This window comes from Anguilla rostrata, chromosome 4, assembly GCF_018555375.3.
Source record: "Anguilla rostrata isolate EN2019 chromosome 4, ASM1855537v3, whole genome shotgun sequence".
NCBI classification, from domain to species: domain Eukaryota; kingdom Metazoa; phylum Chordata; class Actinopteri; order Anguilliformes; family Anguillidae; genus Anguilla; species Anguilla rostrata.
Window position 1 is genome coordinate 40,111,058 of NC_057936.1, and position 12,557 is coordinate 40,123,614.

Below are 12,557 nucleotides of genomic sequence, written 5' to 3' on the forward strand. Positions count from 1 at the left end.
AGTCAAGTAAATAACTGGTTGACATCAGCTAACAGTCTATGAAATAACTGGTTGCCTCTGTTATGTCCAAGATTTTTTTGTGCTTTGTGTTTTGTTGCTGCCGCGTTTGTTTCTGTCTCCTCTACAGATGAACATAATGATGTCACGGTCCTGTCACAGATATGCAGATCCAAAGGTGCACCTGAGAGACGATGCACGCCATCGCTTGGCAACCAGTTTAAAGATTGCCTGTTGTGAGGATGGCGGGACCGTCACGGAGCAGCGATATTAGAAAGATGCCAGTCTATATATTGATTATGTGCATTTTTTTTAGGTTAGTCTGAGTCTTAGCCTACAGAGTTGCCTACTGCCTACAGTCCACATTGTATGTTGTCTGCAATCTACTCATTTTGACTACCATCAACACCATCTTGGCTTATGTACAAACTTTTCTGTAAGATGTTAAGTCGCTAACAGTAGCCGTCATGTTACTTTTTAGTTATAGAAAGTTATTTTGGATAATAGTGCAGTTTTTTAGGATAGCCAGCGATTACCCCAGTTTATAACTCTAAACATCTGTAAAGAACTGGAGGACAAACTTTCAGACAAGAGGACCATCTTGTGTGGGTTATATCTACTTGCCTGGAGAGATCCTGCAACCTGTGCTGAGCCTGTATGCTCTGAACTCCTTTAAGACAAATAGATCTAACTCCCTGCTTTGCAGTACTTTATATATCACTGGGTCTTCTTTCGGGTTGTGGTTATTGTTGAGGTGGCTTTGTGTTATGTCCGATAGCATACATCTGGTTAATATAACGCAGGTGAGTTATGTGTCGTAACAGCCTCAGAAAACCTATTGAGATGCCTGGAAAACTAACTGCCGAATGTAAACTACTCCAAATTCCTTTTCCAAAGCAACATTTCACTGCTCGTAGAGGTTATAAATGCCCTTACCACAAGCAGATATTCAAATAGAAACAGAGGCATAACCAACATCTGGTGCATAATTTGCTTAGGTGATGCGGACAACACCTCAGGTTTCTGTGTTAATTATATACGAGTTCAGAGCAGGCCTTTTTGGTCAGATTACCGGCTCCGGTAACAGGAGTCTGCCGCTGAGAACCAACTCTGACCCCTCATTGAACGGGAGGGGCGGGTATGACCGCAAAAGTGGCTTCTATCTCCACAAGCCACTTTCACTTCCTGGCACAAGAGACAGAGAGATGGTCTGTGCTGAAGGCCACTTCCCAATTATTTTGATTAAACTTCCCTTTGGACAGAAGTTCAGGTGCATGAAAACAAGTTTATGCATTTCCATGCCTCCACACCGCCATGAGAGAAAAACACAAGCCATCATTAGTTTTCAGTAAAGATGATTAGGGGTTTTAACACCAAAGACAGGGTTTCCACCATCATTCTGCCTCTCTTACACCATCAAGATTTATTGCTTCAGTTTATTTATTTGTTTTGGGGGCAGGCGGGAGGGGTTTCCTTGGTGATCGTGGCAGGTGAAGAATGAGTAAGGAGCCACAGACAACTGAGGGCACTGTTTCTGTGGGAATGCAAGGAGGGGCAATTTTGACTAGAAACAAACAGTCCTTGTTTTGTGGGGGTTATTGTTTGTTGCGTTTACGCTGCTGTTTAAGGTTTTTCCATTATGGACACAACTGTTGCATAGTTACAGGAGGAAAATGTGAATTTGAAGTTAACTGTGCATGTGCACTCAGTCAGAACACTCCAGATGGAAGAAATCCTTACTCAATTCCACTAATTCACAGGCCCCAAGAGATTAAAAAATAATGTATCCTCTTTCTGTGGGTTTAATGATCCAGTTAAACGAAGCTCTAAATGAGAAAGATATCTGAAAAAGATGTCTTTTTCTCATGTTACTACACTGTTTATATTTTACACCTGCCCCTGCTGGCCTCTCAGAGCTGCAGTCAAAGCGAGGCTTTAACCACCTTCATCACATCATTGCCACTGTAACTTACCCATCATCAACCCAGATGTGAGGAGGTTGTAAGTTCTGTCACCGAGTCAAACCGAACTTTGAATCATTTATTTCATTTTTTTTTAAGCATTTTCAGAATTCCCAAAGGCATTTGTAGGCTTGCAAGATGACAGCAGGCAAAATAGACGAGTAAGATACTTACCACCAGTCGGTGATGAAGATTTCCTCTTTGGCCTCCTCTAATGCATCTGCTACATCGTGCATGTAGTTCTTGCCATTTACATACCTGGAACATGCACAAATATTTCACCTCAGAGAACTGAGGTAAGCCTCATTTCAAACAGGGGGGTGGGGGTGCTGGTGGTTGTTTAGGAGGAATAAGAAACCAAGGTTTTGCATGCAACATGAAGCAATGAATGATGTTCCCACAAAAGCAGGGCAGGAAATTTAATGTTAAAAAAACCTAAAAACCTACTGTTCTCTTTATATAACATAAAAGAGTTCTATGAAAATGATAAAATGTTACTAAAAACTTAGAGAAAGTGTTGGGTGGCTGGACACACAAAATAATAATAAATAAGGCTTGCAAAGAGAACCTACTGCATATGTACTCAAACTAAAATGCTTTCCATAGGGGTCACTTTCTAAAAACACTATTATTCCAGGGAGCTCTTAAGTCCACCCTGATGAACCAGTGTAAAATAACAGATGTGAAGAAAAAAAGATGTGAAGAAGAAGCGACATATTTTCATGGAAAAGAACATACTACAAATCTGATTTTAGACCAATCAGGACTCCGGACCTAGCCTCCTCTACTGGGCTTTTTCCAGAGGCATCAACAGCCAGAAATACTACCACATTCCTCAGGCTCAGCCAACAGGAAGCTGTGATCAGAGCCAGTCTCTTCTGCCCCTCCCCTCTCCTCATTAGTCATAGGTGTATCTTGAGAAAGAAAGAGTTTATGTCCAGAATGTTACCGGTTGAATGCTCAGGGATACTGGCATTGCACCTTGAGCACAACGTGCTTAACATGAACTGCTCAAGTAAATATCTAACTTCATAAATGGATAATATGTGAAATATAAGAATACATAAGCAATTAGTGAAATGTAGGATGACCAAGGGTGTTATAATAATAACCATCAACATCATTGTAATCATCATTTCTGTAATATTTTGTGTGCTTTTCCTGAATAATATTTGTGGGAATGCCTCAAAAGGACAAAGTTACAATAGTCCAGCAGCTTTTCTGTGGAAGCGATGGATTACTAAAATTACAGCTGGCAAATTTGAGTGAACTGTGCAGAAAAGGCAGCAAGCAGTTCAGATACATGGCATCACTGCACACTGGACATCTAAAAACAGACCTAGACAACTCAGGGGATCCGGTGGAATCTGAGATTCATTTGCACAACTAAACAAGAAAGTCATCATAATAAGTAATAATAAGTAATCAATGGAATTGTATTTACAGAGCACAACTTATGAGGCTTACGAATGTCCGTCTTCATGGCGATATGGCAAAGGAAATAACTCAAAGTTTCCAGAACAGACGCTTTGCATCTGTGTGTGTCTTTGTATGATCAGATACATTGCTGCTCTTTCAGAGGTTGCTTAACCAGACTGGGAGCTGAGCCAAGGTGAGCACAAAAACGGGTCAGAGGAATAGTGCAACAGGAAATGAACACTGGAGCTAAAGGCAACAGCCCTCCTATTGTTAGTAGGAAAAAAACCCTGCTTTTACTTCCTACATCCTGCCTATTACCACATAATCTGCAGAATGTCAGATTCTACCAGACACTCAGCTTTGTATTCCTAACATTGACAGTTATTGCCCACCACTGTTGAATGTTATTAATATTCACGAATGGGTGTAACCAATGACAATACCAGCGATAATGTATACATTGCAACAAAACACAGGGAACCCCTGGTACTATGGAGGTACTACCGGGGTTTAGGAGGTGATCTCTCTCCCCCTCTACAAAACTGCTCTTTCATCCAAGGTGTCTTCTACCACCAAGAACCTCAGAGTGGAACTACATGGCAAAGCAAACAACACAACAAACAGTGCGGTGGTGAGCCAGGCATGCAGGCTCTTCCAAACCCTAACACTTCATTATGCGTAACTTCTGCTATTTCCAGACTGCAGTTCTTTGCTTTTTTAATGTAGTTTAATAATATTTAGGGCAGTTTGTTCTTGTGTGTATAATTTAGTTTAAAGTTCAACAGGGTATCTGGTCAAGTTATCAATCAAGTCTGGACTTCTTGCACTTGCTGTCTCTCTTGGAACTATAATTTTCCCCTCTAGGGAATTACTGCACATAAATCCATGATCTTTGAACTTGTGTTTGCATTGTGAGTCGCTGTGGATAAGTCTGGTCAACACTATGACAGTAAAGTAAAAGGTAGAGAGGATGGCAAGATTGCAAAAGCTGACAATCTGGTTATGACAGAGAAGCTGCTGTCGGTAGTTACTGACACAGCAATTGAATGGCCTCTGACATTCCAGTGACAGCGAGAGCAGCACACTGCCACAGCACAGAGAAGACACTGCCTTACGCCTCCAAACAAGCTCAACCAGTCTGCCACAATGACTGATGCTGAGGATAACCACAAGCCATTCATTATTCTACTTTGACAACAAATGAAGCACCACTTATTAAAATAATATAAACATGGCTTCCAACTCAACTGTCACACTGTTCACACAGCATTATTTCACTAAGTAAGCATCACCGCTGTAAATACTCCAGGTAAACAAAAAAATTCTTAAATAAATGAACAGTTGACTGAAGGCAATTTAAAAAAACAACATATAGAAATAACAGATGTCTTAAAAACAATTAAAGAACTGGTTCAACTAAAAAGCTCAGATATTCTAGCCAATGAAGGCCCAATGGCCAAAACATATTAAATACATTCAAAAATAGCATATACACACAGTAAATGTGCATTAAAAGTGGCTCATACACCACATTTTTTATCTTAACAGTGGAAACACATCAGTCCATTAGCCGATATTTATAAAATTATGCTGCTGTTATTATTAATATTAAAAAATAAAGTGCATTTTTTTCTTTGGGACAAGTAAGCTGTGTCACTACAGTCACCATTTGGCCGGGATGTTCTCCTCTTCCCGTGCGAAGGAGCCGAAGCGGTGATCCTGGAGGAAGTCCTTCCCGTGATTCTGCACAAAGTCCTCGATGGCCTGCCCCCACCAGCGCGCGTGTCGATAACTCGAGCACTTCAACACCAGAGCCCTGCGGGAAGAACCACCACGTCTCATCAGCACCGGAAATCAACACCACAACTTTCGCAAAACGAGATCCACGATAACTCACTTAGCTAGCTACAGAAACCTCTGTAAAAATCACAGATAAAAAGGGGCCGTCTGCTTTCATAAAACAAGCTAGGTAAACGTTCATCTAAGTTCTCTGCTATGGCAACACCGTCAGGACCAGTAAACCAGAGCACCCTTCCATGTAGCAAGTTTTTTTTTTTTTTTTTTAAACCTTTATTTACCCAGGGTAGGTTCACTGAGCACGGATGCTCTTTTGCAGCAACGCCCTGCTTCACACTCATACACATTCACACCTGAGAGCTGCCCAGTACAACCACAATCCTCTATTGTTGGCCACTGAGCAGTTCCACAAGTCCAAACCAACCGTGCATAAATTCACGTCTTTCCCAACCAATCAAAATCTCCAAACTGAAAGAGCAAAAGTTCCCTCAGCCTAGTGTATCACAGGCAAGAACAGCACAATAAACGCAAAATTAAATATTAAAAAGTGTCTTTAAGCGTTGCTGAATCTCATGATGGGACCACCTCTGGCTCAAAAATAAATGTGCATTTACCAGGTGCTTGGTCGCTGAACATAGGGAGTGTGTCAGTTTCAGAGGCTTTTTTTTCATGATTCAATCCAGAATTAAGGCCCCTGATTCAACATGGGGCATCAGTGTTCTCCTCTGATAAAAGCATGGATTGAACCATTTACAACGGAGCAGCCCTGCGTTTCACGTACATATCAGTCTGACACCCAAAGTCCATTTTTATGAAATGTAATCCAATTCAGAGGCATGGGAAAAGTAAGAAGAAATAAACATTGTTTCACCTGGAGAGGCTATCGACTCGAACCCCGTGTTTAGTCCCGGTGTCCTTGGAGTCCATCTTGATGCTGAATTCTTTGTCCACCAGGAGGACAAAGGAAATGGCACCACTATCTGGTTTCATGTAAAGGAGGAAGGAGTCCTTGACCACCAGCCAACTACACAGAGAGAAACATTATTATCAAGAGACAAACTGGCCCAGATAATAAAGTATTGGAGTATGCTTAGGCTGTGTAATTGGTCTTTAGCTTGGTGACCTGCCTGCAAGGGTCATGGTTTGAAACTGCAGCAGACCTACCCCAGATATACTGTGTCCATGTAAATCCAATGCATATATACAGTATGCACAGGTTTTCACATGCGTGAACTACCGCCCTTCAGAACTACCGCCCGGTATCTCTCCTCCCTTTCCTATCCAAAACATTTGAACGTGCTGCATCTAACCAGCTCTCTGCTTTCTTCTCTGAGAACAACCTGCTTGATCCCCACCAGTCTGGCTTCAGGCCTGGCCACTCGACTGAGACTGCACTCCTCTCGGTCAGTGAGTCACTCCATGCCGCACGAGCAGCCTCCCTCTCCTCTGTCCTGATTCTTCTAGACCTCTCCCCTGCATTTGACACTGTGGACCACTCTACCCTCCTGTCCTCCCTGGCAGCATCAGGGATCCACGGCACAGTCCTTGACTGGATTGAGTCCTACCTCTCTGACCGCTCCTTCCAGGTTGCCTGGGCGGGTAAGGTATCACCACCCCGTCCCCTCACCACCGGAGTTCCCCAGGGCTCAGTCCTTGGTCCCCTTCTCTTCTCCATATACACCAGATCCCTTGGCCCTGTAATATCTGCCCATGGCTTGTCCTATCATTCCTATGCCGACGACACGCAACTCTTTCTCTCCTTCTCCCCATCGGACACACAGGTCCCCGCCCGCATCTCCGCTTGCCTGAGGGACATACAGAGCTGGATGGACAATCACCACCTGAAGCTCAACCCGGGAAAGACGGAGCTAATCTTTATTCCTGCTCTATCCTCTCCCCTCCTCGACTTTTCCATTTCCTTAGGGGACACCGTAGTGACATCATCACCCTGCGCCAAGAATCTCGGAGTGATGATGGACAACAGGCTGTCCCTCTCCAACAACATTGCAGCAGTAACCCGGGCATGCAGATTTTTCCTATACAACATCCGCAGAATCTGCCCCTTTCTCACCACCTACTCAACCCAGCTCCTGGTCCAGCAATGGTTCTATCCCGCCTGGACTACTGCAACTCTCTTCTGGCTGGACTACCGGCATCTGCCACCAGACCCCTGCAGCTCATCCAGAATGCTGCGGCTCGTCTGGTCTTCAACCTCCCCAGACACTCCCACGTAACTCCCCTGCTCACTACCCTCCACTGGCTGCCTGTTATAGCTCGCATCAAATTCAAAACATTGGTTCTAGCATACCAGGCAGTCAAGGGATCAGCCCCAGCATACCTTCACAAGATTTTCAAACCCTACATGCCAACCAGATCCCTCCGTTCTGCTACCTCAGGACGCCTAGCACCTCCCCCTCTTCGCACCTGCACTTCCAGAACACGTCTCCTGTCTGTTCTGGCCCCACGATGGTGGAATGACCTCCCTGTGGAGGTCAGAACAGCTGAGACTGTGACCCATTTCAAACGACGACTGAAGACCCACCTCTTCAGGCTGCACCTCTCCCCATCCCTCCCTTCCCCCCCTGTAAATGACTAAACTTAGGGGTGTAACTAGGCAGCTGTTTAATAGGTGACTTAGTTGATGCGCCAGTCTTAACGACTACTTGTATTTTTATTTATTTTTATTTTTCCATAGATTGCGTTGTTGCCGTTCTCGTTGTTAGTGTTAATCAGTTTAACCACCAGGGTCCAAGTTGAACTATGCGGTTGTTCCCTGTACTTGGACCGGTACTTCTCTCTAGGGGTTTCGTCATACTTGTTCCTGGTTATGGTTATACACTTTGTTGTACGTCGCTCTGGATAAGAGCGTCTGCCAAATGCCTGTAATGTAATATGTAATGTAATGTATGAGTGCATGTGTGCATGTATGTGTCAATACTCATGTGTGCAAGGTACTCTAAGGTTATGTTATTCCAGATATAGCCTGTGCTGGATCTTAGTGAGAATAGGTACACACCGTCCAAATATTTCCTTTGCGGGATATTACAGATACACATACTCCAGGTGCCCTATTGTGAGATATTCAATAGAGATCTTTAAGATTTTCCCAATACCACCCCCGCCCCCCCCCCACCGCCCCAACAAAACTTCCAACTAGAGCATTCCACGTGGGAGTAGGAGGACATGCTTGGGAAGCTTGTTCTGCACGGTGAAGGCATGATAAGCTGTGGTACTGACCGTTTAGACCAGCGGTAGCACACTTCACTGTGACCGCAGCAGTTCAACCCCGGGATGCGATGACCGCCGGACCGCTTCAGCACCATGCCTTCCCTGAGCAATGCAGAAGAAGAACACACCTCAAGATAGTGTGGTGGTTAGGGAGGTCTGAACTAAGAGGCAGAGGCTCCAGGTTCAATTCCCTGGTGGGACATGGCTGTTGTAGGCTTGAGCGAAGTACTTATCCTGAATTTCCTCAGTAAATATCCAGCTGTGTCAATGGATTATATGCTAAATGTAAGCTCTGTAAGTCACTCTGGATAAGAGCGTCTGCTAAATGCTGAAATGTAAAAGTAAGATAACAAGGCCTGAACCTGAACACATCCTAAAGATTACACCAATTAATATACCAGCTGTGTCATACTAAAACCATATCCATGTTACTTCATTTACTCATACTGATTAAAAGTTCGCAAACAATTCCATGTACGATAAATGTCTCATAACATAACAACTAGCATAGCCATTTTCAAAGCCATTTTTTGGAGAAACATATGCGTATATGGTGAGAACAACCATATAACACATATATATAACATATACTACACACATATGTAAACTTAATAATAGCATACATGTGGACATGTGAGAATGGGGGGTGACTGCACCCTATGAAAAATGAAAAAGCCAACGATCAAATATTAAAGAGAAACCCTGGGACTTGTGATGTATTATTCAGACCAGAGGAAGCCTTGAAGAGCTGACCTGACTCAAAGCACCAGAGGAGTACTTAAGTTAAGTACAGTCAAAAAGAACATATAGCGCCCTCACAGCCAGAAGGAATTCTGCCAGACCATAATGGCACGATTCCCAGCATGCAACAGCGAGAGAGGGGTGGGAACAAGGAATGGTCTGGGGGTGTTTCTCAATGTCTGTACTTGTGCGTTCTTGTAGTCTAATGAACTTGTGTGACATCATATTTAACAGCCTGTTCCAAAAGTAAGAACGCAAAGAAACAAGAATGGTTAAAGATCCCAGAAGTGGTCTTGATTCCCCTCAAATATCGAGGATGCATCCGATGCATTCTTGCCCAATGAGAACGGACCTAATATCCCACCATTCATCGCATGATGGCAGCTGGGCCAAGCTCACAATTAATTATTTTTGTTTTTTCAATTCACTAATAAATGTTACAAAAATCCTTCTAAGAATGAAAATGAAGGGAGAAATATATATTATAATAGCTGAATTTCAGCTCATTTTAACAATGCAACATATAATTAAAAACTTTTAATTTGGCTCATTTTTAGTTTTCATTTCACCAATAAATGTGACTAAAATATTCTAAAAATTAAGATGAGGCGAGAAATATGTGTTATATTTTAACTGTATTTCAACTCATTTTCAATATAGCTACTGTGAATAGGTACCAGCTCGCAGCCAGTACCAGCTTCTGTTATAATGTGGGGTGCATCAACAGGGGCAAACAGAGTTGTGTGCTGTAACAAATGCTGGCTTGATGTTAGCTGGTACAGAGAACAATTTTAAATGACCGGAATGGCTCGGCTAACTTGTTGTTGGCTCTAACTTGGCTGCATCGAGTTATCCAAGACTTCCCTTGCTGCTGTAAGCACAAGGTAGACTTTTGTCAGTATAGAAAGCAATTGTGAATGAAGCAACCGACATGTACAGTATTAGCTAGCTAGAGAACAGTAAATGAAAGAGACATTTTGTTCACTTTCATATTTTAAGTGGCCTACAATTAACGTTAGTCTACAATTGAAATAAAACTATACCCCAAACCAATGTAAAGCAGCCTTTTAAAGAAACTAGAATACATCAGGGACGGGGACTGTCAGGAAAGGCTTCTAACGTTGCTGACATTTGCAGTGGTAGCGTAACTATATGCCACAAGCACACACTGCATCTCAAATGCATATAACAGCGTTCTCTGTCCTTTCGTTCTTGAAAGCGCAGTCTCCCACAAGAATGGACTTCACAAGAACGCAAGTCCGGAATTTGCATTCTTGGTATTGAGAAACAGCCTGGGATTCACACGTCACCACCAGGTTCAACCAAATCACAAAGGATTTGGTGTCCATTTAAAATAGAATTGAATTGTGCTCTTTTTTCAACCCCTGAAATTGAAAGCATTTTGGCATATCCAAAAAATTCCTAAACTGCATTTCTAAAAGAACTGTATGAAAGTCAGTGTCAAAATGTTTTAAACCTTTTAGCTTCAATGTAACCAAGCCATTTAAAGATACTCAATAAATTTGGTTAAAGATCTGATTTAAAAATGGTACCAAAAAGTACACAAACTGCTGTATATATGCAAATACAGAAAAAGCTTCTTACAAGCCTTTTGGACCCAAATCGTGAATGAAGGACATCTGACTCACATCGATAAACTCCATCTGAAAGAAAGAAAAAGTGGCGCTAAGATTAAGAACACACAGCAGTGGAAGACCCCAGTCAGTCACAGCCTTCATTGTCTTAGATGACTTTCTCCACTTCCGTCAGAGATATGTCCACGCCAGACTCAAGACCAAAGGGGGTGCCCAGTTAACCTGTGTTACTAGCGCTCAACTTAGCAGAAATATTACTGCACTAGAGGAGCATACAAGGTTACAGGGTCACGGGGTCACCAGAGGGAAACTGTCTGTATTTCTGCATCATCAGAACCATGGGGAATCATGTCAGCCATGGCACAGTAACTGGTGGGGGAGCCAGTATACTAACGCACTAAGGAGTGGGCCAACAGGAACAATTTCCAAGTTCAATGATGTTTGAGAATATACCAACCATTAGAAGACTGCAGGACTGTTTTATATCTGTTTTCTACTAAATGGCAACAAAGGTATTAGTTTCCATTCCGATAAATTTTAATGCCACGTGTTTCCAAATTGTGCCATATATCTCCGTAACACCCGTCAAATGGCAATTTCTCCAGCACTCTGTGGAACGGTTATCTTTGATATTAACAGGACCTTGGTCTTTCAGTTTTACAACAGGAATCACAGGAGAGCCGTCATCACCTTGTAGCGCAAGGAGCATTCTCATTATCCCAGCGACATCAACAGGGTCCCAGACAACTCTCATTAAAAGCTCATGCCATTTAGCCCTCCCAGATAGACCGTCAATGTCTGTGGGGTAGTGAAGATGATCTTTATAACTGCTGCATGCAGATTACTGCACTGCTCCAAGAATTTACAAACCAGAACTTCCTAGAAACGGGCTTCTAATAGACCAATCAGCAGGTCCACTAATAGTGTCCAGTACTGTTAATGCTGTTTCACAGATGCCTTAATTGGAGCAACGGTAAGTTTATGCACTGAAAGGCAAAGGAAACACACTTCTAGAAACACTTTGTTCAGCGCTGTACGGCAATATCTTTCTTAGAACAAGAGTGAGTGACAGAAGGTAGGACTTACAGTGGCATGGTAGTTTCTGTAAATGGACATTCTTAGTAGTTTATTCAAGTAGTCTTCCAGTTGTTTCTGGAAAAACAAAAGTGCAGAGGAGACCAGCTGGATAAGTGAACACTCAAAGCAATTCACACTACAAGTAGTATGTAGAATGTCACTTGATATCATGGAGTTTAGCATTAATATTAATAGTTGACACCAAGTGACCTGGTGGCTGACTGGAGGACTAGACCATGTATTAAAGACTCACTGGTGCATTGGACTCCGATGGTATAATGGTTGTTGTGTGTGATTGGCGGATTAATATCTAGAGCGAAGACTGGTGGGGCATGAGTTCATGAGCCGACTGCTGCTCTACCATTCCAACAGTTATCTGGCCTTTGCTGGCTAAACTGTTGAACTGGATCACCAAGCTCACTGATGTACTTTTGATTCATACAAACAGATAGTATAAGAATGGTGAGAGAGACTGCAGACTGTTTATACAGGAGCGGCGGATAAATGTATTAACCATGATCAGGGCTCGATCTGTTATGCCTGTGATCAGTGGTCACTGTGCTGCTTGTCACCATGGCCGTCATACTGCTGATGTGCCCAGGCTGGTGGGAGACACTGACCCTTCGGCTGGACACCTGCTCCTCTCTGACCAGGTCCTCCCCCCCGCCCCTGGGCAGGCTGGGCATCTGCCTTGCCTCGCTCCTCCTGATCGTCTGCCTGCGTACCGTGTGACTGAGGAGCA

The 12,557-nt window shown here is 43.1% G+C and overlaps 1 protein-coding gene across 4 annotated transcripts in view; it reads right to left on the minus strand.

Moving 5' to 3' along the window:
• The window catches only part of LOC135253393 (phospholipase D1-like), a 64,284-nt gene that overhangs the window by 27,202 nt on the left and 24,525 nt on the right, over positions 1-12,557 (minus strand). For all 4 annotated transcript variants that reach the window (XM_064332642.1, XM_064332638.1, XM_064332641.1 and 1 more), the window contains 7 exons: positions 12,436-12,547; positions 11,825-11,890; positions 10,749-10,807; positions 8,412-8,504; positions 6,046-6,198; positions 5,044-5,193; positions 2,133-2,216 (listed from right to left, as the gene is read on the minus strand). In XM_064332642.1, the coding sequence (XP_064188712.1) occupies positions 2,133-2,216; positions 5,044-5,193; positions 6,046-6,198; positions 8,412-8,504; positions 10,749-10,807; positions 11,825-11,890; positions 12,436-12,547 (717 nt within the window). The remainder of the gene's footprint in view (positions 1-2,132; positions 2,217-5,043; positions 5,194-6,045; positions 6,199-8,411; positions 8,505-10,748; positions 10,808-11,824; positions 11,891-12,435; positions 12,548-12,557) is intronic.